We start from the raw sequence: 27,615 nt of genomic DNA, 5'->3' as shown, positions 1-27,615 counted from the left end.
GGCTTTTTTCCCCTTTTGTTCATTCTAACATCAACACACATTCTGTTATAGGGTGACAGCGCGCATGCCTGGTACTTATGGAGGAGCAATGCTCACATCTTGTATTCATGGAGGAACAGAGTTGTCACCCTAGGCTGCTTTTCAGATTTGAACTATGAACACCTTCCCCTCTCCTCTTCTCTATCGGAAGAGGCTTTTTTTTTTTTTTTTTGCAAAGACTAGTTGGAAAGGCTGATAACTTTGTTTAAGAAGTCAATGCTGTGTACAGGATGTTATGATGACACCAGGTTCTGGCAGGATAAACAGGTATATATGTCTGTTTTTGCAAAAGAGTACTTAGCCTGAAAAAAGATAACTAATCCAACCACCACATCTATGCACTGAAAAAGATGCAATATAATTACAATGATTCTTGGATTTAGACATATTACAAGGGACACTCTTTTTGGGGCTAGACTTCCATTTATGCACAGACTTCTCATTCTTCGTTACAAAGGTGATTGGCCGAGCGGAGAAGCGATCATTTTGGCCAGGCAGGGATAGGATGTACAGGAAAATCTGAGACTCGGGAGATGGCCGCCCAGAGCGTTTTCTCACTGCTCTGAATTGGCGCAGATTGAGAGACTGACCGCATGAGTATCACACGCACGGGGGGGGGGGGGGGTATTTTCTGTTTGCCACCCCGCCAGCTGAAGCACCAGCCACCACTGGAATTGGTTTAAGGTAGACCCAGTAAATTGCTTCCAGGTTTTATTGCCAACATTTTTTAAACAAGCTAAAGTTGGAAGCTGACTGGCTACCATGCACAGCTGCTCCAGATTCTGAGTGCACCGGTTTTAGTAAATGTACCCATGTGTGTCCTATGGAAGTTTGATAATGCTGCTTAATCTCATAGAGCAGTGATGTCATACCACCAGCATCCTTAGCTCTAAGGCCGGGAGAGAGTTCATGTCCACCAGCAGTAGAGAAAGACCTGGGGCCACATGATCACAAACAAAATTTTTTTATTTAAATGCAATTTATTAGAAAATGTTTGCGGGGGGGATCACAGCAATGGGGAACTAACACGTAACAGGTTGGTATAGATCCTTCTTCTATGTCGAACCTTAAGGAACAAAGATCATTATGAACTTACCTTACTTCGAGCATCCCTAATCCCCACCCTTCTGGTGTAAGTCACTTGTCTGAATGGTGGAGTAATGGTCATGTTGTTTCTGTAGAAAACCTCAAGTCAGTGGTTCTGTCTTAAAACTGTTTTTATTTTTTTATTTTTTGGCACAGACCACATGACCAGCATTCCACCATTAGCTCATATGATCAAAAAGGGAGGGGTGGAAAACTGCATGCTCCAGCAGCAAGTTCATTTTTTGCTACCATCTTTTTGCTTTGCTTAAAGTTAAAAATAGTGAGGTTTATAATAAATGGAACCTCTCAGAGTATGTAGGTACACTTTACAAAAATCACAATGATACTATCTGAGCTATTAAGATTACAGTAAGAGTTAGGCTCAAAATGAAATGTGAAGTAACCCAGACAAACCAACCAAACACAGGCATCAGCAGGCAGAAGCTAAATGTTGATTTGTTGCTTATAGGCTGTTGCATTTTCTCTCTAAAATAAGCCTATATGTTTTATGGCATCAGTAAATCAATTCTGAGCAACATTTTAAAGCAATCTACAGCACACGTGTTGTTAATATCTACAGAGTCATGTCAAGTCAACATTATGATAAATGATGACACAGGCCAAGCCAACAAACATTATAAATGAACAAGGATGACAGACAGTAAGTGAGGATGATCACATGATTCTAGAATAAGAGCAGTCCGTATAGATAGTACCTTCCCTAGAGATAACCACTGTGGAGTGAAAGATCTGGTTTGTGAATCTTTTGAACATTTTTAAGATTTCTCTTCTAAACTTAACACCAACAAATGCATACACAATTGGGTTTATGCACACATGAGAAAGACCCAAAGCCTCAGTGATGATCATTCCAATGTCCAAGACCTTCTCATAATAGCAGTTGCGAGCAATTACGTTCAAACGTTGCAGGCTGTCAATAAGTTGTAAAGCTTTGTAGGGAGCCCAGCAGAAGATAAACACAAGTAGGAGGACTACGATAACCAACTGCGATCGCCGGGAGTGGTGGTGCCTGGACCTTTGAAGTGTGCAAAGTATCCGAGAGTAGGAGAACACCATAAACAATAAAGGAATAATAAATCCAATGGTAAGTTCAACAAGTTGCAGACCTACTCTCCAAACGGTAGATTTGCCTGTGGGAAAGTTATACATACAAAATGAGCCCTCAGCTTTTCGGAAATAAAACTCTTGCCAAGACAGAGCGCAGGAGAGCACCCAGATCAAAATGCAAATGAAAACTGTGTGAAGAGGTCGCTGCTTTTTATGAAGTTCTATAGCATGGACAATGGAGAAATAGCGATTTATGCTTATGCACACCAAGAAAAAGATTGTGCTGTAAATATTTATGGTAAAAAGAGCTCCTAGAATCTTGCAAGGGGTGTCACTAATAATCTGACGAAAACTGTACTGGAAGGCCCAAAAAGGTAAAGTGAATCCAAGAAGAAGATCCGACAATGCAAGCTGAAACAAGTAGTGGTCTGCTAGAAGCCAAGGGGAGCGTTTTGCCACTAGCACATACACCACCAGTCCATTGCCTAATAGATCCAGCAAGAAAACCACCATATAAGTAACTGGAATGAAATAGGTAGCAAAGCCGCCAACAGAATCAAGAGTCATACAAGGAGTGGCATCCTCTGGTGAAGCTGTAACTTCCTGTTAAGGGTAATTGAAAAAAAAGGATTATTGTGAATGATCGTTACTCTCCAAAACTATTCATAAATATCCTGCACTAATGACATCTAACTAGACTGTAAAATAGACTGTAAACATCTGCATGTCACCTTGCAGAGAATACATTAACAAGTCTTAGTACATTTAAAACGAAATGGGGAAAAAAAAAAACACAATTTAAAATGTATGTAAAGCTGAAACCTTTCAATTACTTTTCATTTATTGGGTATGTAAGGTGGAAAGTGCCAAAAGCCATCAACTGGCATATGGAGTGATCATACTGAATACCCCTCGGGATCCCTCAAATTTTATCAGTCCTGTACATACTTCTTTCAATAGTATCCTAATATAGGAACACCCTTTAAACTACTGAAACGTGTTGGATTTTTGATAGAAAGTCTGAATAAAATGATATCTGGATTTTATATGTTCTGCTTTTGGCACCTTCTTCCTTGCACACCCAATTCCTACTCAAGCAAAGAAAAAACTTTTTGCCACCATTTCTGCTGCTTAAGGATAATCATTCCCTCTACAATGCCCAAGACCTGACTAAAAATATCCACTGTTCAACAGACCCAGTACCCCATGAATTTTGTCTACTTCCCAAGCCAATATTTTTTTGTCTATGTCTCACTAAGGAGATTTCCTATTGCTTTCAGTTTTGGTGATACAGCAGGAAGTGCGAGAAAATCTCAAAATGAGGTTAATTTCCCTCAAAAAGAAAAGAAATGCGCTAGGTGTGAAATAAACAATACATAAATAAATGAATAAATAAACCGCGAAGGATACCCTGCAGCTAAGCATTATAACCCCGATATAGGGTACAAAGAAAAATAAATAGACAAAAAGTGCAGCACTGGGTAATAAACTAATAATGCAAGTGATTATGGATAAAAACCGTGATTATACAAAGGAGTATTCTAAATAAGTGATCAAAAAAAACATCATAATAGTCCAATGCTAGTTAGTGTTAATTAATCACGTTTTTTATTCATAATTTCCCTCTTAGTTGTTATGAGAACAGGTATCCCTATTTCAAAATGTCCCCTCATCCACTGGTTTGGCAAAAACTGTTCAATTTTGGATTTTTGACAATAGTCAGCGGGACAAATACAAAGGGCAAATCTCTCTGAGGGAGATACAGACAGTAATAAAACCTGACAAATGTTTGAAGCCTTCCCCACTCCATGCACAACTTAAAGACAAGGCATGGCTTATACATACATTTTAAGGTAGTTGTGTACACCTTTAAAAATGATTAAATGTATTTTACATAGAGTACTTAAATCTGTCTTGATGTCATAACCTGATGTCATAACCTGTCTAGAATTACATAAACTGGGAGAGGTATGGGCAGCATCAGTAGCTAATCAAGTTCTGATTCATGCACATATGCAAACTTGGAACATGCAGCCAAGAGTTGAAAGAGTACAGTGAGCAGAGATGATGACTTCTTAGTATGTTGCTGCCCTCACTGTCTAAACAGAGGGCTTTCGTCATGGAAGTGACTCCAATGTTTACCTTAAGTAGTCTTCATTTTTTGGTGTCCCCGTCTCTCCAAGGGAAAAGTAAATTGAGTACTACTTCCAGTCTTTCTATGTGGTCTCCAAGACCACTGACATGGTCCAACAGAGCAAACCCACCTATAATGCAGCTGTCATGGTTATGCAATAGAGTTTGTCTGCTTACCTGTATCCATGTGTTCATCTCTAGAGACCAGCCAACCCTCACCTGACTGCTTTTGTAATCCATCCTCTGGCTTGACTCCACCCTAGCTCCTATCAGAGAACTCTATATTAACCTGTGCACTGCAGGCTAACCCTGCTGATCAACCTTTGTGTGTTTGGCTTCCTGTTACCTGCCGTGTGCTCTTCTGTTGTTCTGTTACCAACTTTGGCCTGTCCCTGACTATCCCTGTTTGCCTGTGATCCTGACTTTTTGGCGTGTCCCTGACTATCCCTGTCTTCTTGTGGCCCCAACCTTGGCTTTATCCCTTACTATCCCTATCCTCCTGTTGCCTACTGTGGGTATGAGCTGGGGGACCGTGGGGGTTGCGACCGGGAGCCAGTTGCAGCCCAGTCAATCCTCACCACTAGAGGCTCTGGTGAACACCTGCTGGCTCTTAGACGCTGCGCTCCAGGGAATCTTACACTCTAACCCTGGTGGGATCCATCTTGGTGTTCCGGCGGCCCTGCCTTCCTTATTACCTTGACTCCCATCTGCAGCAGTCAGCCATAGGGTCCACAACCTTGCGGTGCACTCCTGATCCCTACGGTGTGCATCTGTCACCTGGCCTCAAGGTAACCTGACAGCAGCTAGCACGAAGATGCATATCTAATGAGCCATGAGTGACAGAGCCTGTCTCCATGCAATTGCCAGAGACAACTGCTGTCACTAGAAATGCAGGGGGAGAGGGATGCATCAGTTTTACAGTAAGCTTCCCTCTCTTATGGACACATAGACCCAGCTTCCTCTTCACTAAGGGGGTTCAAACTTCTATTTGTCTCACTGTGGCTGAACTGAATCAGCCACTTAATAATGCTAGGGTTCAGAAAACTTGTCTGCCAGCACAATAGAGATCAATGATGCCGTGCAGTCTGGGCCTCTATAACCATGGAAACTAAGTATGTTGTGGTACTTGAACTATGGAAACGAATGATGCTGTACCTCTTTGGCGACCAGCATCATGGAAACCAATGAAGCTGAACTGCCGATTGCTGATCCAACTAAGCTGCAGTGAGACAAACAGGAAGCTGAACAAAGGAGCTGGGTATTGCAATTAGTCATGGCATAGTAGAGGAGAGGGTGCATGACAATGAGCTACTTAGGAGAACGGTCGGTCTAATGATGTTGTGGTACCTGGGCCACCAGCACCAGGGAAACTAATGATGCTGTGTACTTGGGCCTCCAAGACCATGGAAACCCATGGCACTGAATTGTTGGGTGGCTGATCCAATGGAACTGCAGTGAGACAAACAGGGGGTTGATCAGGGTAGCTGGGTATAGACATTGGTCATACCATAGCAGAGGAGAGGAAGTATGAGCATGGGCAGCTTACAAAAATGGTCATTGTAAACATCAATACTTCCTACAGGCACTCCCGACAGGCATACTCACTTAACAGGGGATGGTAATAACTGTGTTCTGATTGAAATCAACACCCACAAGTCAGGCTTCTGTCAGGGAAGGAGCTGACAGGCAGGAATGGAAGACCTAAAGAAGGGATTTTTTTTTTTTTTTTTTTTTATCAATCCATTAGCTTTTCCCTTAGTGAGGCAAAAAACTGTATTCATAAAGTACATAAAAGTATGGACCTTTATTTAAATGTTTAAAGTATAACTAAAAGCAAAACATATATATTTTTTTTCATTTTGGATACAATTGAGCTAGATTAAAGCATCTGTTTTTTGTTTTTTTAAAGTGAAAATAAAAGACAACCCCAAATTTTGGGTTGTCCCCAGAACAGTAATGGAGGGAAGATCTTCCAATGTGGACACTCGTTTTTGTGACCTGGGGGTGCCAATGGATTCACCTATTTGCAGGGATTTCCTCTCACTTCGTGTTTTGGCTATGGGGCAGGAAGTGAAGGCAAATCTCCCCAATGGGACAAAGATGGCAAAAAACTGACAGGTATTATAACCCCTTCCCTACTCTATCCAAAATGAAAAAAATAAAGTTTTGCCTTCAGACCCCTTTCACACTAAAGGCGTTTTACAGGCGCTATAGCGTTAGAAATAGCGCCTGCAATCCGCCCTAAAACAGCTGCACCATTGTCTGTAGTGTGAAAGCCCCGAGGGCTTTCACACTACAGCGGTGTGCTGGCAGGACGTCAGGAAAAGTCCTGCCAGCAGCTTCTGTGGAGCGGTGAAGGAGCGGTGTGTTTACCGCTCCTCCACCGCTGCTCCCCATTGAAATCAATGGGGCAGCGCTGTAATACCGCTGGCAAAACGCCACTATTGCGGCATATTTCCGGCGGTTTTAACCCTTTCTCGACCGCTAGCCAGGGGTAAAAGCGCCCTGCTAGCAGCGGAGATGCGCCGCAAATCTGACGGTAAAACGCCGCTAAAAATAGCGAAGTTTTACCGCCGACGCTATGGGCGGCGTGGTGTGGAAGGGGCCTAAGTCCCACTTTAAGGCTCATGTTCTTTAACTCAGAAAAAGAGTCTGTGTTGTCTGGCAGACGTGCATAAATCAATATAAATAGCTGTTTACCTAGAGTTCGGTTTAAAGAGAAACTAGATTAAAAAAAGGCCCTTTTGGAAAGGTTATTTGTAAAATTGATGTTTATCCCCTTGTATGGGGGTTTACAAAAACATGTGGATTCTCAGTATGAGTCAGCCTCCTATACACCTAGGAAACAAAATACACAGCTGTGGCTTTGGGTAGAGAAATACTAGAAAAAAGATTTTAGATTACTTTGAACTTCAAAGTGGCTGTTTTTTTTTTTTTTTTACGTTGGAGACTTATATGTTTGTATATTTTTATTATACGTTTGTGTGTTTATGTGGAAAGCTAAAAAAACAATATGTTCCCATTTTATGTTTAAGGTATATGTAAACCCTATCAATGAACTTCTCCTATTTTCTCCTTTTTTGGTCTGTTATATATACCATTGAATCTTTTTTATTATATCCGTTAGATAAGTGCAAAAAATATCTGTTGAACCCACCAGAAATTAAGTGAATTTGCAAGTCCTGGGGAATTCTGCAGTGCTGTCCCAATTGTGTTATTAACTGCTTATGTCACCTCTGTGGACTGCAGAAAATGTTTATGGTGTTATGTAGATGGGGTGGTGGGAGTGTTCCCTCAATTTCTGTTAGATGTTTAAGTGGTTGTAAACCCTTACAAACCACTTTGACCTACAGGTAAGCCTAGATTAAGGCTTACCTGTAGGTCCAAGAAATATCTCCCAAACCTATACGGTTCAGGAGATATTTGCCCAAAAACGGGCACCGCTGTCTACGGCGCATGCGCTGTAGACAGCGGTGCGCAGGCCCACTGAGCATGGCATCGTCCATGACGAAGATGCCGCGCACTGCCGCACGTCTCGGCTCCGGTGCGCATGCGCGGGAGTGACGTCATCGCGGCTTCGCCGAATTACAGCGGCGGAGCTGCGAGACCCCACCGAGAAGATGGATGCGCCGGACTACAGGGGACAGCGGTGACTTCGCTGGCTCCTGTGTTAGGTAAGTGACACATAATGGGCTACTATGCAAAGCATAGTAGTCCATTATGCTTTGCCTTTGCAGGGAATGAAAGAGGAAGTAAACTCATCAGGGTTTACTTCCTCTTTAAAATGTTGATCAAGTTGTCAATCGAGTAGGCTTTTTGCTTCTGCTATATTCTTAACAGTTAGCATTGTCCTCAGCTCTCTTTGTGCACTTCAAAACACCTACCTCGTATGTTAAAGAGATAAGGAGATAGGAAGACGGTCTGTTGTCTAAATACACTTTCTTTCCTAGAGTAGGCAGGCTGCTCCTTAATAGATACAGTAGAGTTAGTGTTGTTACCAGGCTGTAGTTACATTTTGATGGGGCCCCTGGTGGCCTACCTGTCATTGATCTTCATAAAAATAAAGTATTCATTCCCCTTGAAATTTTTCCCATTTTATCATGTTACAACAAAAATCGTAATTGCATTATATTGGGATTGTACGTGATAGACCAACACAAAGTAGCACATAATTGTAAAGTGGAAGGAAAATGATAAATGGTTTTCAACATTGTTTACAAATAAATATGTGAAAAGTGTGGGGTACATTTGTTTTCAGCTCTCCTTGCCCAGCCTCTCAGTTTAGATGGACGGCCATGTCTAAGTAGGGTTTGCAGGTGTGCCATACTCTTTCCATTTTTGGATGATGGATTAAACAGAGCTCCATGAGATGCTCAAAGCTTTGGATTTTTTTTTTATAACCTAACCCTGCTTTAAAACTTCTCCACAACTTTATCCCTGACCTGTCTGGTGTGTTTCTTGGACTCCATGATGCGGTTTGTTCACTAAGGTTCTCTAACAAACCTCTGAGGGCTTCACAGAAAAGCCGTATTCATACAGAGATTAAATTGCACAGAGGTGGCCTCTAATTACTAATTAGGTGACTTCTGAAGGCAATTGGTTCCACTAGATTTTAGTTAGGGGTATCAGAGTAAAGGGAGCTGAATACAAATGCACACTATACACAAGAATTTTGATAACCATTTATCATTTTCCTTCCACTTCACAATTATGTGCCACTTTGTGTTGGTCTATCACAAAATCCCAATAAAATACATTTACATTATTGGTTGTGACATGACAAAATGTGGAAAATGTCAAGGGGTATGAATATATTTCAAAACACCGCACGTCTAAATCAGGGACAAGTAGCAGAAGATCTGTCAGCACAGTCATCACACAATTAGGGACCAGTGCTGTGGACAGAAGTGGTCAGGGAAGAGAGGGACACCAGTGTAGGGAATTACCTTTCAGTCTTAATGTACACGGGATGTTTTTACAACCTCTCCTGAATGATTTAACTTGACAGATGGCAACCCACGTTTAAAACATCCATTTTGCCGTGTTTACATGCCGCATTTAGAAGCGTTCGAATTAAAAAAAAAAAATTATATTCAAAATAGCCAAAACTGAAAAACGCCTGTAAACGAAACATGAATAAATTTTAAACGTGGGTTACTATCAGTCAAGTTAAATCGTTCAGGAGAGGTTGTAAAAATGTCCCGTGTACATTAAGCCTTAGGCTACTTTCACACTGGGGTGTTGCGTGCGCTGGCAGTAAAGCGGCGCTATAGTTAGCAGCGCATTCCCGTAGTTTTAGCAGCACTATACGGCCGCTAGCAGGGCAGTTTTAACCCCTACTAGCGGCCAAAAAAGGGTTAAAACTGCCTGCAAAGTGCTGCTACAGCAGCGCTTTGCAGGCGAGTTTGCAGCGCTGCCCCATTGTTTTCAATGGGAAGGGGCGCTTTAGTAGTGGTAAATATACCGCTCCTACAGCGCTCCAAAGATGTGGCTTGCAGGACTTTTTTGACCACCCTGCAAGCGCACCGCTCCAGTGTACACTGGAGACACAGCAGCGGCTGTATCAGGGCGCTTTGCAGGAGCTATTTGTAGCGCTTTAGCGCCTGCAAAGCGCCTCAGTGTGAAAGCAGCCTCAGGATTTACTTTCCAGTTAAATACCCTGTTCTTCATAATCCTCCAGGCTTTTTCAGCATTTGAGATAGAAAAAGAAAAAGCTGTAGTAGCAATAACACAAATGATGTACAATAATTGTAAGTTTTCCTGCCCACATTTACTCTATAACTCTGTGGATAAAGTGCAGTGGCTCAGTGTGAGCCCCCCCCCTAGTCTTTTTTTACTCAACCAGTGGGTTCAATAAAAAATAAAAAACTGACCTAATTCTCCCATTCACACCTTTGTGATGGATGGGGAATACTCTTTGCTGAGCTATTGCATCCTAACAAAGACTTCCCCACTGTCAGGATACACTGATCAGTGCTGCGGACTTTAAAGTGGTTCTAAAGTCTAAATGTTTTTTTTACCTAAACAGAGTTGAGGAGCCTCTCCGGGCAAAATCGCTGCACAGAGGGGGTAACTATAAACCTCTTATTTATTATAAGAATAATAATTCAAATCCCCTGTTATTTTTTTATTTGCTACCTCTGCCCCCGTTGGGAAGATTTGCCATCTCTATTTACCTTGTTTACCATTATCATCAAAAATAAAAGTTAAAGAAAAAAATCACAATGTCCCCAGAACAGCAATTGAGGGACACTAGTTCTGGTGACTTAGATGCCCCCGGATGGAGTCACTTTTTTGCAGGAATTTCCTCTCACTTCCTGTTCATTTTAAAGGTTCAAAAAGCAATATATCTGTAGCTATTAAAAGAGAGAAGCCTGTCACCTAATTTAATGACAAAAACCCACACAATGGCGACATTTTATTATAGGAACAGTTGTAGAATAAAAATGAAATCTGTGATAATATTTATTTTTCTTGTTTCAACTCATGCTAATGACATAAAAGCCTAAAAACTGCTAGTAATGACATTTAATTAAAAAAGAAAAATGGCTTGACTTACTATATGCTTTGATATTAATAGTGTATGCAATTGATCTTTGGATTCATTTGTAAGTTATGTTTACATTATTTTCAACCAATAGCCTTTAAAGCTGTATTAAACCTAAAACCAAAACTATTGCAGGTCATCAATCAGAGGTGGTGGCTGCATTCGTTTTTCTTTTTTCGGCTTTTTTCCCTCTAATTTCACCTGGTAATCTGGCCAGTAACACACCTCCTGTATTATAGTGCCTTTAGATGAAGGCGCACAGGGGGTGCCTTAGGACAGCAGTATTGACAGTCTGGGCAAAGGGGAATGTTAGATGTACTAGCAGGTTTAGATACACTAACAAACTGAAGCTAAACTCCAGCTGACTCTTTTTAAGCAGTTACAGCAACAGTTTGGTTCCTTTTGGGATAGAGATTTTAAATAAATGAATAAAAGCTGATCATTGTAAGCACCCCTGTCGGTGTGAAATAGTTTACTGCCACTTCCTCTACATCTGAAAGACATATTGGTCTATTGAAATAAACCAGACTTACTGGTCAGATGGGTGGAAATAAAAGAAATAAAGCCTAAAAAAAGAAATCAAACGTAGCCCTACATCACGTGTCAAACATAAGGATCGCAGGCCAAATGCAACCACCAGGCCATTTCATGTGACCCTCGCACCTCTTCTGCAGCTGTGCCCCCCCCCCCCGGTGTCTCAGGAGTCAGCAGCAGAGAGGACGACAGAATTCCTCCTACAGATCCTAAACCTCTCTGTGCAGCCAGAGCACCCCCTCACCCGCCTCCCCTGGTCTCAGCATTTAGCAGACTCTGACAGCTAAGGCCTCATGCACACGAGACGCAGTTAAACGCGCGTTCAGTCGCAGTTGGACAGTTTTTTCAACTGCACCTGAACTCATTCAATGTTATCCTATGTGTCCATGCACACAGTCTCGTTTTTTTCTGTTTATATGCAGTTGCATTTAATCTCGTTTTTCCAGAAGCAAAAAAATGCGTTCAGAAACAAAAATTTCTGCGTTTCAGACGCAAAACGCGGCTAAACGCGGCACCCGCGTTTAGCCGCGTTTGCGTTTATATGCGTTTTTAAAGGTGACCTTTTTTTTTACATTAAAAATCTCAAAAATGATTGCAAATGATGAAAAACCATTAGAAAAATATTTTAAACAATTGCAATTGCAAGTGGACAATCCACAACTTGTGGCAAGTGACGTGGCAAGTGGACAATCCACAACTTGTGGCAAGTGACATGGCAGGTGGCAAGTGATGTGGCAAGTGGACAATCCACAACTTGTGGCAAGTGACGTGGCAGGTGAAGTGGCAAGTGACGTGGAAAGTGGACAATCCACAACTTGTGGCAGGTGACGTGGCAAGTGACCTGGCAGGTGATGCGGCAAGTGACTTGGCAGGTGACGTGGCAAGTGGAAAATCAACAACTTGTGGCAGGTGACTGGCATGTGACGTGGCAAGTGGACAATCCAAAACTTGTGGCAGGTGACGTGGCAAGTGACGTGGCAAGTGGACAATCCACTTGTGGCAGGGGACGTGGCAAGTGACGTGGCAAGTGGACAATCCACTTGTGGCAGGTGATGTGGCAAGTGACGTGGCGAGTGGACAATCCACAACTTGTGTCAGGTGACGTGGCAAGTGGACAATCCACAACTTGTGGCAGGTGATGGGGCAAGTGATGTGGCAAGTGGACAATCCACTTGTGGCAGGGGATGTGGCAAGTGACGTGGCGAGTGGACAATCCACAACTTGTGTCAGGTGACGTGGCAAGTGGACAATCCACAACTTGTGGCAGGTGATGTGGCAAGTGATGTGGCAAGTGATGTGGCAAGTGGACAATCCACTTGTGGCAGGTGACGTGGCAGGGGACGTGGCAAGGGACGTGGCAAGTGGACAATCCACAACTTGTGGCAGGTGATGTGGCTGGTGCCGTGGCAAGTGGACAATCCACATCTTGTGGCAGGTGACATGGCAGGTGACGTGGAAAGTGGTGTGGTAAGTGGACAATCCACAACTTGTGGCAGGTGATGTGACTGGTGACGTGGTAAGTGGACAATCCACAACTTGTGGCAGATGGCATGGCAGGTGACGTGGAAAGTGGACAATCCACATCTTGTGGCAAGTGACGTGGCAGGTGATGTGGCAAACGACGTGGCAAGTGGACAATCCACAACTTGTGGCAGGTGACGTGGCAGGTGCTGTGGCAAGTGATGTGGCAGGTGATGTGACAAGTGGACAATCCACATCTTGTGGCAAGTGACTTGGCAGCTGACGTGGCAAGTGACGTGGCAGGTGACGTGGCAAGTGACATGGCAAGTGGACAATCCACATCTTGTGGCAAGTGACGTGGCAGGTGATGTGGCAAGTGATGTGGCAAGTGGACAATCCACAACTTGTGGCAGGTGACGTGGCAGGTGATGTGGCAAGTGACGTGGCAGCTGACGTGGCAAGTGACGTGGCAAGTGGACAATCCAAAACTTGTGGCAGGTGACGTGGCAAGTGACGTGGCAGGTGACGTGGCAAGTGATGTGGCAAGTGGACAATCCACAGCTTGTGGCAAGTGACGTGGCAAGTGGACAATCTACAACTTGTGGCAGGTGACGTGGCAAGTGAACAATCCACAACTTGTGGCAGGTGACGTGGCAAGTGACGTGGCAGGTGAAGTGGCAAGTGACGCGGCAAGTAGACAATCCACAACTTGTGGCAGGTGATGTGGCAAGTGACGTGGCAGGTGATGTGGCAAGTCACGTGGCAAGTGGACAATCCACAACTTGTGGCAGGTGATGTGGCTGGTGACGTGGCAAGTGGACAATCCACAGCTTGTGGCAGGTGGCATGGCAGATGACGTGGAAAGTGGACAATCCACATCTCGTGGCAAGTGACGTGGCAGCTGACGTGGCAAGTGACGTGGCAAGTGGACAATCCAAAACTTGTGGCAGGTGACGTGGCAAGTGACGTGGCAGGTGACGTGGCAAGTGATGTGGCAAGTGGACAATCCACAGCTTGTGGCAAGTGACGTGGCAAGTGGACAATCCACAACTTGTGGCAGGTGACGTGGCAAGTGACGTGGCAGGTGACGTGGCAAGTGATGTGGCAAGTGGACAATCCACAGCTTGTGGCAAGTGACGTGGCAAGTGGACAATCCACAACTTGTGGCAGGTGATGTGGCAGGTGACGTGGCAAGTGAACAATCCACAACTTGTGGCAGGTGACGTGGCAAGTGACGTGGCAGGTGATGTGGCAAGTGATGCGGCAAGTAGACAATCCACAACTTGTGGCAGGTGATGTGGCAAGTGACGTGGCAGGTGATGTGGCAAGTCACGTGGCAAGTGGACAATCCACAACTTGTGGCAGGTGATGTGGCTGGTGACGTGGCAAGTGGACAATCCACAGCTTGTGGCAGGTGGCATGGCAGATGACGTGGAAAGTGGACAATCCACATCTCGTGGCAAGTGACCTGGCAGGTGATGTGGCAAGTGACGTGGCAAGTGGACAATCCACAATTTGTGGCAGGTGACGTGGCAGGTGATGTGGCAAGTGGACAATCCCCAACTTGTGGCAAGTGACGTGGCAAGTGGACAATCCACAACTTGTGGCAGGTGCCGTGGCAAGTGACACGGCAAATGCAAGTGTACAACTGCTCTCTATGCTGCTGCTGCTCACTCTGATCAAAATAGCAGAAATAGTTAAAAAAAATGCTTTGAGAGCTTGGGGAGGGTCTACACGATGTTATCTTTATAAACGCGTTTAAACGCAAACGCGTCTAAACGCGTCTAAACGCGGCATGCAAACGCGGCAAAACGCGCATTTCTAAACGCGCGTTTCAGCTTTTTTTTAACAGAGGTTTCATCTGCGTCTCGTGTGCATGAGGCCTAACTCTAGCTCTCCTCTCGTCCTCCTCCAGACCCTGCACTTTCTGCTTCTCAACTCCGCTCCCATCTTCTTCCCAGCAGCAGCACCTGGTAAGGGAGTGCACTGTGATGTAAGGGAGGGTAGGTTGACTCTTGACTTCTGATGGTGGTGGCACGCTTGACATTTGATATAAGGTGGGGGTGCTCTGGACATCTAGTCTTACAGATACAACCAGCCCTTACAGGGCAACCATAATGCTGAAATGGTCCTTGATGAAATTGAGTTTGACACCACTGCCCTACATCTAAGAATTGGAAAGCTGCAATAGAATAAATATTTTCTTTGGGTTTAATACGACTTTAATGCATTTTTTAATGTAATTTTTTGGGCCGGTTCACACTGCGGGCGATGCGAGGCGACACCGACTTGCCGCGACCTCAGCGGCGACTTGCAAATGACTTCTGTATAGAAGTCAATGCAAGTCGCCCCGAGGTCGCCCAAAAGTAGTACAGGAACTTTTTTTCTGAGTCGGAGCGACTCGAGTCGCTCCTCTCAGAACGGTTCCATTGTACAGAACGGGGGCGACTTGTCAGATCGCGGCGAGGCAAGTCGTGTCGCCTCGCATCACCCGCAGTGTGAACTGGCCCTTAAGTAACAGAGCTAGAATGAACGGGATAAGTCCTGCCATATTACACACAAGTGTAAGCTGGTGAGAGTGAAAGTCTATTCATGTCTATATATCTTTAATTACAGTTCTGAAAGTAAACTGGCTTCTTTGACGGAGGTGATAACATCAAAGAAAAAAGCCATAGTGAAACTGCACTTCTGTACCCGTTTTGTTATTGAAAATCCGACTAATGAGCTAATCTCTATTTCTTTTCAATAACTAATCACTTACTTAGGCAGCATCTGAGAATTAGAACATTGCCCTTGGAAGCAACCATCCATGTAAATAAGAATGGCAAAGAACCAATTCCTGGCAGAGCTGAGCTAGTTCTTGCCAGCATTCGAAGCCAGCAAGCTTCTGTGCTTAATTAAAAATATAGAAATGACTGTTTTCCATTTCAAGCTAAAACGCAAAACCTTTCCCAGTCAAGGGTACCTGCATATACCTGTGATTAACCATTCAACGGCAAATATGACCGATAGGTTAACTGCTTCAGCCCCGGAAGATTTTACCCCCTTCCTGACCAGAGCACTTTTTACAATTTGGCACTGCCTCGCTTTAACTGGCAATTGCGCAGTCGTTTGACGCTGTACCAACACAATTGCCATCCTTTTTTTCCTACAAATAGATCTTTCTTTTGATGGTATTTGATCACCTCTGCAGCTTTTATTGTTTGCGCTATAAACAAAAAAATAGCAAAAATTCAAAAAAATATATATTTTTTTACTTTTTGCTATAATAAATACCCCCAAAAGTTTTTTTTTTTTTTTTTAATTACATCAGTTTAGGCCAATATATATTCTTCTACATATTCTTGGAAAAAAAAAATAAAAAATCACGTCTACAAACTATGGGAAAGATTTATGGCATTTTTAAGGCATTTTTTTTTCTACTAGTAATGGCGATGATCTACAATTTTTAGCGGTATTGCGACGGACACGTTTGACACATTTTTGGGACCATTGATATTTATATTTATGCTATAAAAATGCACTGATTACTGTGTAAATTAAATTGGTAGAGAAGGGGTTAACCCTAGGGGCGATCAAAGAGTGAATTGTGTGTTCCCTCACGGTGTTCTAACTGTATGGGGATAGGACTGTGTAGCAACTGCGAAATGTTGCCTCTCCTCCGTAGGAACAAACAACATGTCTCTTCTCCCCTGACAGCACGGGTGTGTGTGGGTCCGCATGCGTGCCCTCTGGCGGCTCTTAAAGAAACCTGTACCTGTACGGGGTTTCGTGTAGGGGAGTCATTCTGCCCCTGTATATGTACACGAGCCGGTCGGGATCTGGTTAAGTTTGAGATCCCAGTGCGATTGGTCATTATAGCAGAACAATGCCAGAACAGTCTGGCTGTGCCTTCATCCTATGCAGTCTGTGTATATATATATTTATATATATACACACATACATATACATATACATACATACAAAGTAATCAACTACGATGCAAAAATTTAGAAAACAGTGAAAAGAATCCAAGTCTTATTAAAATGGAGTAGAAGACAGTTCAGCCAGTGGGTGTTGGTTACAGCTCCTCTTAACCCAGGCCCTGCGAAAGCTTTGGTATACATACAATAGACAAAAGAGAGAGGGTGCCATTATCTAAGTGCAAATGTTTATTAATGAAGTAAAATCGCATAAAAACAGATATGCATTTGCTGCATTAAGCAGGGTAATTAGCAAGTAAACTGTACTGAGCATCCACTGCCTGTTCAACGAAGTTCGGCAAGGAAGTGGCCAGTAGCTGCAGACTTCGCCAGGGAAGCAACTGGTGTTTGCAGAGCTGTGCCAGGAAGCTGCTGGATGACAGGCGGCAATATGAATGAAGCTGTGCGATGTAGCGGCTAGGAGTTTCCGACTAGGCACAGTGGGTGACATCACACACTAGCGCTCAGTGGGTGTGGCCACACATTTCGGGGCTGTACACACTCCTTTGTCAATTTCAGTGGCAGGCTGTCCATAAGGGGTGCCGCTCCCCTTATACATGCGTCCGGCCCCCTAATGTACATGCAGGCGCCGGACACATGGATTACAATTTTTTTTTAAGCATGTGATTAGAGCCAGAGGCTCTAATAGGCTTCAAAAAAGGGTAGGCTCGGCCACACTCACTTGTGACAGTAGAAAATGATTATTTGATATTGTCTACCTTATTCTTCTCCCGGCCAATCAGGAAGCGGATCCTGAGACCCATCACCTGACTGGCCAAAAGGAAAGGCATTCCGATTAACCTCCTAGGAATAGGAGGAGGGAGGAGGAGGGAGGAGATGCACGGTGCATGGACTTCAGGCCACACTGACACACACATTGCTGCTCTAATCAAGACCCACTGCCTGTTTGAAACGCCAGACGTGCTCCGACCTGAGCGCTGTGTCCGTTATTTACCACCACCAGTTTTTTTTCACAATACAATTCTACAAATTTTTCAGTGGCTTTCCAGATTACCTCCTGCGGGTTCTGCGAGGGACCTCCATTGACACCCTCTGTTGGGTGAACCCCCACTTCCTCACTCAAGGTCGCGAGCCTCCCATCCAGGGAGGATCAGTCTCTCTCTGCCTCCTGGTTCCTTCGTCGGATGCGAGGAGATAAAAGGCAGCACACAAACCCCCCCCCTTCCTGTTCTCCTGAGGTCCATCAGTGTTTTTAACTATGTATAATTATGGAGGCATTTATGACGTATCGAGCCTCTGATACAGGATTGATATTATATGTTTGCTGATCCATTTCCCTGAGGAAGAGTTTGAAACACTCGAAACGTCAGGAGGAATATTCACCTGTATTGTGCTCTTTGTGTTTATTGTATTTTGCATCCTGTTTTTGCTTTTTGTATCCACACATTCATTCATATTCCTTCTACCATTTGGGCTTCTGTTTTTCCCATATAACCACTACCCCTTTGATTTTACTTGTAGTAAAATAAAAATATTTGTTTTAAAGTAAGATATTGCCTACTAAATATTTGTCCTGCACCTTTAAAATCCTGCTGAGGCACCCTTTCCGCATCTATCATGGAGGAGAGGAGGGAGGAGATGCACGGCGTGATACAGGGGAGGAGAACATGCAGGGGAAGCAGTTGTAACCTAGATGGGGCAAGTTCGGGGCCAGTAACTTGCGTCTGACCTTATAGTTTGTGAGTATTTGTAAAGGCACAATTATTGCCACCCTTGATAACGCATATAGGTTTATAACTGTGGAGAGATGGGGATGAAGGCACAAAAGTAATGTAGCACCTTAAAGAGGAAGTAAACTCTCCCACTCTGATGCTTCTTTTCATTTAGTCAATATATAGCCACTGTAATCCAGCCCAAATTGCATATTACTTAATGTTTAAAGAAACTTTAAAAAACTTGCTTCCAGGGGTAAGGCAGCGCCATCTTAAGTATTGTTTTCTGAGTCCACAGTGGAGTGTATTTCCACCCTTACATTGAGCACTTCCTGTACTGTTAACCAATCCTCCTTCTCAATCCATTTCTATGACAACCCTGCTTCCCTGTTCATAGCTGACTTGCTTTATTTCATAGTATTTACTTGTGCCGACTGATTATATAGTGTTTGCCTGTGTGAGTCCTATCAGCTCCAGCTGATAAGACTGCAGTAATGCTGTCCCATGCCCTGCTTTACACTGCATGTGATGTCACATGGTCACATGGGGTGTATGAGCAAGCTCTGAGTGATTATGCAGCCTCCTTGGATTTCAGTGCTGTGTGCCGTAGGAAGTCCTGATAACAGATAGATAAGCACATAGAGAGTGTGCAGTAAATCAGGGGAGATCTGGGCATGCTCAGTGACATCATTCTAAAGAACAAAAAGAATTACAACAATACTAAGCAAGTAAGGAGATATCTACAAGCAGTGTTCATTAGGGTTTTTTTATGCTGATTTACATGGGACAAAGTTGTGGGGGAGGGTTTACAACCACTTTAAGGGTGCCTACTTACTTGAAGGCAATACATTTTTATTTATATTATATATACTCCTAAACATAGGACTTTATATAAAGGGATACTTAAATGACTGAGTCACACCTATTTTAGTTAATCAATTGGGTATGTTTTTAAATGCATGTTTATACACATTTAACATCTTCATTCTATAAATAGGCATTGTGCCGATATACGTCGTCGGCAGCAGTGGGCAAATGGGCGTACCTGTATGTCCCCTTTAATTTGCGGGGCTAGTGGACGCGCTGCTGGCATACTGCGCAACTGTGCCTGCAGGTCCGGTGGATTATGTCCGCCAGTGTCCCATGATCATGTCATGGAGCAGAACGGGGAGATGCCCATGTAAACAAGGCATTTCCCTGTTATGCCTAGCAACATGACAGATATCTACTGCTCCCTGTCATTGGGAGCAGTGAGCTCTGTCATGTTGTAGTGAGCCTACCCCCCCCCCCCCCCACAGTTAGAATAACTGCCTAGGACACAATTAAGCCCTTGATCGCCCCTAGTGTTTAACCCCTTCCCTGCTAGTGTCATTTACACAGTAATCAGTGAATTTTTATAGCGCTGATCGCTGTATAAATGACAATGGTCCCAAAATAGTGTCAAAAGTGTCTGATGTGTGTGCTGCAATGTCGCAGTTGTGATAAAAATCGCAGATCACTGCCATTAATAATAATAAAAAAACAATCTAATAAAAATGCCATAAATGTATCCCCTATTTTGTAGACGCTATAACTTTTGCGCAAACCAATCAATATATTTACCAAAAATATGTAGAAGAAAACATATCGGCCTAAACTGAGGAAAAAAAAAAACTTTTTATATATTTTTTGGGGATATTTATTATAGCAAAAAGTAAAAAAATATTGCTTTTTTTTCAAATTTGACTCTATTTTTTTTGTTTATAGCGCAAAAAATAAAAATCACAGAGTTGATCAAATACCACCAAAAGAAAGCTCTATTTGTGGGAAAAAAGGATGTCAATTATGTTTTGGTGTAACGTCCACGCAATTGTCAGTTAAATGGACGCAATGCTCTGGTCAGGAAGGGGGCAAATCCTTCCGGGGCTGAATTGATTAATTGATGCACCCAAAATGCTAGGTCACAGAGAACTATGGGATGGCTAAAGAGAGATCACAACAGAAAATGTTTGCGCTCAGATTCTCTCTGTAACTTAAATGCTTATTGGTTCTGTAAAAACAGAGCAGAAAAGAAAGTAGAGAATGAGGGAAGAGACTTACTGAGTTGTTTGAGCCATGAGCTATTAAAGAACAGGCATTTTCAGCTAAGCAGTACAGCTAACCTGGTAAATCTGTAATTAGTCCAGCTGGCAGAAACTATAAATATGAAATATTATTACGTAATATTTTAATGTTTATCTAAATATAACATTTAAATATAATCTTTTGTCCTTAAGGCTGGGTTCACATTGCAGCGATGCGGGAACGCCGCAAATCCGCTGAGGGTTCCCGCATCGCATACCTCCCGGCGGCAGTTCACACCGCCCTATGCGAACTGCTGGGAGTGTCAGTGAAACGTTAATGACACCCCCAGATCAGTTTGCATATCGCAGTGCGATCTGCTAACTGGGACAGAAATCGGATCGCATGGTGTGAACACCCATGCGATCCGATTCTGCTGTTCGGACCAAAAAAAGGGTCCTGTGCGAGTTTGGGCCGGGTGCGATGCGAATTCAGCCATACTATCTGTATGGCTGAACTCGCATCGCACAAGAGATCGGATGTGATTTGCACTGCAGTGCGGTGCGAATCACATCCGATCTCATCACCGCAGCAGTGTGAACCCAGCCTAACATAGATAAGAAAATGTATTATAAACTCTATATCCTCAAGCAGAATTAAAAATGTTCCTCCTTTTTCGCCCTTCTGTTTACATTAAAGCATGTTCCTATTGAGACTCACAGCTAACCTGACAGCCGGAATCCCAATGTGCAAGCAGGAGGAAATCAGTGTGGTTTCTGCTTGAGCGCTGGTTCACACTGATGCGGGAATCGCACAAGATTCGCTGTGTTTCCTCACATCGCATAGCAATCGCATCGGCATCAACATTATCTGCTGCGGGTGTCAATGTTAAATTATTGACACCCCGAAACAGATTGGAAAATGCAGTGTGATTGCCAGAATCACACCACATGGATGGGAACACTGAACACCCATGCAATGTGATTCAGGCGCAGACAAATAGGGTCCTGAACCATTTTGTTGCGGATACAATGCAATTTGAGCCATACGTTCATTCATACAAAATGTATGGCTCAAATCGAACAGCACAGACATCACATGTGATGTGCCCAGGAGCGTGGTGCGATTTCTGTGCGAATCACATGCGGTGTTCTGCATGCACTAGTGTGAACCCAGGCTTAAGGATCAATGCAAAAGCTCCTTTTTTAATAAGAAGTCTCTGCTATTTAGCGCCAGTAACCCAATTTTGTTCTTTTTACCTTAGCTACTTATTTGCAACCTTTTTTGTTCCCTTAGTATGTAAGTATTGCGTATGTTTGCATTCACTTTATTGTTAATTTCAGTTTGCAGTGTTGTGTTCAAGGTTAAAAATACATATATAAAACAGCCCTTATTTAATTTGTATATAACTTCACATTAAATTACTTTACCAGTAAAAACTTTACTGAGAATATGCATTTAGGCCACATGCACACTGGACATATCTACAACCTGTAAAAGCAGCTCTACGTTAGCCTATGTGTCTATGCATATTTGGTCATTCACAAGCATATTTGAGGAGGTGCGCTAACAGACTTTAAAAAAAAAAAAAAATCACAAGCACGGTTTTCAGAGTGTTCAGGCAGAAAAAAAGCCTGACGTGCATAGACACAACATTTAGGCACGTTTAGCATTTGTGTAAATTTATTATAGTGTAAAAATGAGCATTGTGTGCCTTTTTCTGCCAAATGTTCTGGTATCTTTTTCAGTTGCCTAGTGTGCATGGACCCTTAGGCTTGGTTCACACATATGCCTTTTTTGTGCTTTTTGCAGAAATGCATTACAGTCCATTTTATATGGTTTCCTATGGGATGCATTCACATCTATGTTTTAAATGCAAAACGGTGCTTTTTTTTGGTTCAATTGACTTCAATGGATTAACTGCAGAAAAGCATGTAGTGCATTTTTGCAGCAATTTTGCAATGATGTTGCCACCATTTTTTTTTTTTATCTGCTCAACAACAAATTGGGCAACCTAAAACCCCCATAAAAAAAAAAAAAATGCAAAAAGCAAATCACAGTAAAATAGTGTCTACAAAAGCGCAAAAAGCACTGCAGAAAGAACCAAGGTTAAACTGCATAAGTGGGAACCAAGCCTAAACGTTTAGTGGTAAATCAAATAAGCTGCAGAATAAAATTTGTAATATATATAATTTTTTTTTCAAACGTATAAAATTATTTTTTATTTTTACATTTGTAGGACATTTTTTTTTAAATCAGAAAACAGCTGATTTACTGAAGGAGTTGAGAATTTTCACTCAAATAGTATTAAGTTCAAATGTTTATTCATATGAAAAGCAAATTCCTGTTCACTTTGAATATCCAATAATGCATTGATTCTTTTCACATAATTGCATAAAGTAAATATTCACACAATTTAAGATTCTTAACTCCTTACAAAATCAGCCTCAGTACTACCAATTGAAATCCTTATTTTTCCCCTTAATTAAAAAAAAAAAAACTACATTTACATTTAGGCATTATTGGTACCCAGGATGCTTAAATATTTTTGTGCAAAGACTGAACCGTAGACAAAATAGGAGAAATTTTTATACATAACATAATTTATTACCCAAGTTGTTGTTCTTCAGTTGTGCAGGTGCTTAAAGTATTTTTACTACAACATTCAATAAAGATTATGTTTGGTGCTGTGACTTTGTGTATGTTTTTTCTCTCTCACCTTTCCTCTTCTTTACACTAAATTGAGAATTTTTTAAAAAACATTTGTGAATTTCTACTTGTAATTGCAATACCTCCCATGGAATAATAATACTTGTTCTGTAAACATTTGTACGCAGCAGCAAAGGCTGTAAACGAAAGCCTTGAGAACATTTCTATTATTTTCCATTGGCTACAAAGGATCATTCAAAAGCCTGTGCTGGCATAATAAATATTGCTACTAATGTGTGAGTTTGTGTTTAAATGAGTGTTAAGCTTTAATGAAACTGTAATGCATATGAACGTATTTTAGCATAAACAAGCTATAAACATGTTGCTACAAAAATGTTAATAAATTAATAAACTGTTGCAGAATATTTTGATTTTTTTTTAACGATTTTTTAAAATGTTCCCTGATCTTGAGCAGTGTGAGCAATTTTTATTTAAATACCTTTTTTTAATAAGACACGTGTTAGTAATACTTACATCATAATCGTATGCTAAGGAGGTCATCCTGCAATATTATATAGATTATGGAATCCTCCAATCTGGTTGCAATATAAGTAGTGAGGACTTCAAAGCTTGTAAGGCTTAAGTCTGAGAATTATGAAAATTATGAGAAGAAGGGACTGTCTATAAGAGGGGGAAGTGGTTAACTGTAGAAACTCTTCAAACGTTCAAATAACTTGAGGGGCGTTCAAGTCATATCGGGACTTTTGAGTATATATATTAAAATACATTTTATGGAGTGGAAACTGCCTGCTACATTTATTGTATACACTTTATCCAGCGTTTAACTAATGCCTGGAAAGCTTTGGCATAGAAAGATTTGTCAGTACACCTGAACCATCCTAGGACAGCCTGCTTCAATTTGTCATTAGTGCTGAAATGCTGACCTCTGAAGAACTCTTTTAGGGGTCCAAACAGGTGGAAATTGCTCAGAGAGAGGTCCAAGCTGTAAGGGAGATGTGGCAATGCCTTCCAGCCAAGGTGCTGTAATGTGCAGGTAGTGCGGTGAGCAGTAGGAGCTCATGGGTTGTCCTGGAGAAACAGGACTCCCTTAGACCCCTTTCACACCAATCAAATAAGTATTTGATCCCTATGCAAAACATGCCTTGGTAATTGGTGGAGAAACCCTTGTTAGCAAGCATAAAGGTAAGACGTTTCTTGTAGTTAGTGACCAGGTTTGCACACATCTCAGGAGGGATTTTGGTTCACTCTTCTTTACAGATCTTCTGTAAATCCTTAGTGTTTCTTGGCTGTCACTTAGCACCTCGAATTTTCAGCTCCCTCCATACATTTTTTTATAGGATTAAGGTCTGGGGAATAACTAGGCCACTGGGACGATGTATTATAAAATCTTGGATAAGAATCTTCTTCCCTTAACATTGAAGATGAGTTATGGATGTTATGAACGGAAGGCGGCGGCGACGGCGGCGACAGAAGACCGGGCCACCGCCTGTAAAAGAGCTATAAGAAGGCGCGGTGGCCCGGCAGAAGAACCAAAGAGGGGGACAAGACCCCCAAAGTCGGGAGAAGAGGCCGGCGGCGAGGAAGAAAGCCGGACTCCTCTGTTAGCAAAAGAGCTACAAGAAGATAGCGGAGGAGTCCGGCGAGAAGACCCCCGAAGACGGAAGACCCCCGGAGCTGTGCAATAAAATATTTTAACCCTGTGTTGTGTTTTTTTTGTACTTTTTTTCACAGGTGAATGGGTAGGGGTACATTGTACCCCATACTCATTCACATAGGGTGGGGGGCCGGTATCCGGGGGCCCCTTATTAAAGGGGGCTCCCGGATTCCGATAAGCCCCCGCCCGCAGACCCCGACAACCAACGGCCAGGGTTGTCGGGAAGAGGCCCTTGTCCTCATCAACATGGGGACAAGGTGCTTTGGGGTGGGGGGGCGCACGGCCCCCCCTTCCCCAAGGCACCCCCCCATGTTGAGGGCACGCGGCCTGGTACGGCTCAGGAGGGGGGGCGCTCGCTCGCCCCCCTTTCCTGGCCGGCCGGGTAGCGTGCTTGGACAAGGGTCTGTTGTGGACTTGGGGGGGACCCCCACGGCGTTGGGGTTCCCCTTTAAGTCCATACCAGGCGGCGGGACCAGCGACGTCTCCGTCGCGGGCCCCGCCTTCCTGGATACCCGCTCAAAATGAGCGGGAAAAGTCCGCTCATTTCAAAAGTACGGCGGACTGGCACACACACGGGCGGATTGTCCGCCGAAATGCGAGTCCAGCGGACAGTATTTCCAACATTCCGAAATACTTAGTCCGCCAGACTGCACGCTGAAAAAGTCTGCTGAAGCCCACACACGAGCGGACTGTCCGCTGAAATGTGTTTCGGCGGACTAAGTAGGCCAGACAGTCCGCCCGTGTGTACGCGGCTTAAGGATTTAGAAAAAATCTGTGGAGAATGGTGACCCAAAATTCCTCCAGAGATGTGTGCAAACCTGGTCACCAACTACAAGAAATGTCTTACCTCTGTGCTTGCTAACAAGGGTTCCTCCACCAAGTCATGTTTTGCTTAGGTATCAAATACTTATTTTACTCACTGAACTGCAGCTCAATTTATAACATTTGTATCATGTGTTTTTTTCTGAAATTTTGGTTGAAATTCTGCCTCGATCATTTAAGATACACCTATGATAAAAATTATAGATCCTTCATTTCTTTGTAAGTGGGGAAACTTTGGGAAAAATCTGCAGGGGATCAAATAATTATTTTCCCCACTGTGTATGTGTATATATAGCTTTTTTTTTAGCTGGAACACAGGGGGGCGCAGTTCCGGCACCTTCAGGACTGAATGAATGTAATGGCAAGGGGTGCTGGATTGTGTGGATGCTGGCTGTGAGAATACTTCTCCGGTACTTGCTTCAGTTATTCACTGTGGTCCCTAGTAATAAGGTGGCAACAGCTTCCCCTCTACCTCCGACCACAACAGTTTCTCCGGCCAGCAGAACCAGCACTTCTGGTTGGATTGCAAGCCGCAATCCCAACCCTGCGCTGCTCTCTTGCTTCTGGATAGGCCCTCAGACAGCCTAGAGCCAGATGCCCCCGGGATAGGCTCAATCTCTGGCCTAGCAGCCCAGAGCAACCCGACACACGTCCACCCAGACAGCCATCCAGGTGGCTCAGAACATAGATCACCTGACTCCACCCGAATATATAAGCTCTCCCAGCAGGCCAAGGGATTTAAGAAAGCCCCTGCTCATTGGCTGAGACATCTCATATACCCATAACCTGACCTTGAGTTGTCCTTCTCATATCTAGTACCACCAAGTACCTGGCCACCTAGTGGTAGAAGAGAAAAGTGCAACAAGGCCAAACAGGGAGAAATTAATAGATCTCTATCAACCAACCAGAATAACTACTCCTGGCAAGTAAATTGGTGAGGAGTATCCCTCCAGGGTGGTATATACACATATATATTTGGTATAGAAAGCCCAGGTTCACCAGCCAGTCACTTAGGGCGGCACAGTGGTGTAGTGGTTAGCACTCTCGCCTAGCAGTAAAAAAGGTCACTGGTTCAAATCCCAACCATGACACTACCTGCCTGGAGTTTGCATGTTCTCCCTGTGCCTGCGTGGGTTTCCTCCGGGTACTCCGGTTTCCTCCCACACTCCAAAGACATGCAGGTAGGTTAATTGGCTTCTGTCTAAAATTGGCCCTAGTATACAACTGGGGATCTTGGATTGTGGCTCCTTGAGGGTAGGGACCAATGTGAGTGTGCAATGTAAAGGGATAGGGACAATTGTAGACACTCACTCAGGTTGAACTGGATGGACTGATGTCTTTATTTCAACCTTACTAACTATGTAACTATGTAACTTATAAATGAAAAGTAAACAGTCTATATTATACTCTCAATAGGAACCGAAAGAAAATAAAACAAGAGAATAATTTAGTTAAGACTAAAGTTAAGACTTTAGTTAAGACTCTCAAAAGCAAGTAAACAAAGCAGCTTTCTCCTGCAAAACAAACGCAAAAAAACAAATGAACTTGTTTTAAGTACTATTGCATTTAGGCACCTCTCATGCACATCGCTTAATGGGGGCTACGAGGGAAATACTGAAGTTTTTTACCTTCATACATAGAATGCATGAAGGTAAAGAACGTTCAGCCTTTAGAACCATTTTAATAATTTGTGCACCAGTGATACACAATGATTTATAGGGTGTTGTGGGTTTTCTCTTTCAATCGTTTTTTATTGGAAGTTCAAATCACAATCAAATCAAGACAATATTAATGCAACACGAAGCAGAAGGTTTACATGTTAGGATCACATTACCTAGATGTGATGACAACTGAAGTATATGTATCATACACACAATAATGCAATAGGACATGCGCGAGGCTTCCAAGATGGCCGCGATCATCTAA

General features: G+C 43.1%; 1 protein-coding gene across 1 annotated transcript; it reads right to left on the bottom strand.

The window, feature by feature from the left end:
* Nucleotides 1-988: 988 nt before the first annotated feature.
* Nucleotides 989-23,854, bottom strand: LOC143933986 (C-X-C chemokine receptor type 3-2-like). Its single transcript, XM_077457214.1, has 2 exons — nucleotides 23,727-23,854; nucleotides 989-2,796 (listed from the first exon to the last, which is right to left on the bottom strand). Exons 1-2 carry the CDS (start codon nucleotides 23,751-23,753, stop codon nucleotides 1,801-1,803), a joined length of 1,023 nt encoding a protein of 340 aa, XP_077313340.1. The 5' UTR covers nucleotides 23,754-23,854; the 3' UTR covers nucleotides 989-1,800.
* Between the last annotated feature and the right edge of the window lie 3,761 nt (nucleotides 23,855-27,615).

The sequence above is a fragment of the Lithobates pipiens genome, unplaced genomic scaffold (genome assembly GCF_037356315.1).
Source record: "Lithobates pipiens isolate NorthernLeopardFrog02 unplaced genomic scaffold, aLitPip1_a1.2 Scaffold_27, whole genome shotgun sequence".
NCBI lineage: Eukaryota > Metazoa > Chordata > Amphibia > Anura > Ranidae > Lithobates > Lithobates pipiens.
This window is presented reverse-complemented; position numbering and strand designations above follow the sequence as displayed.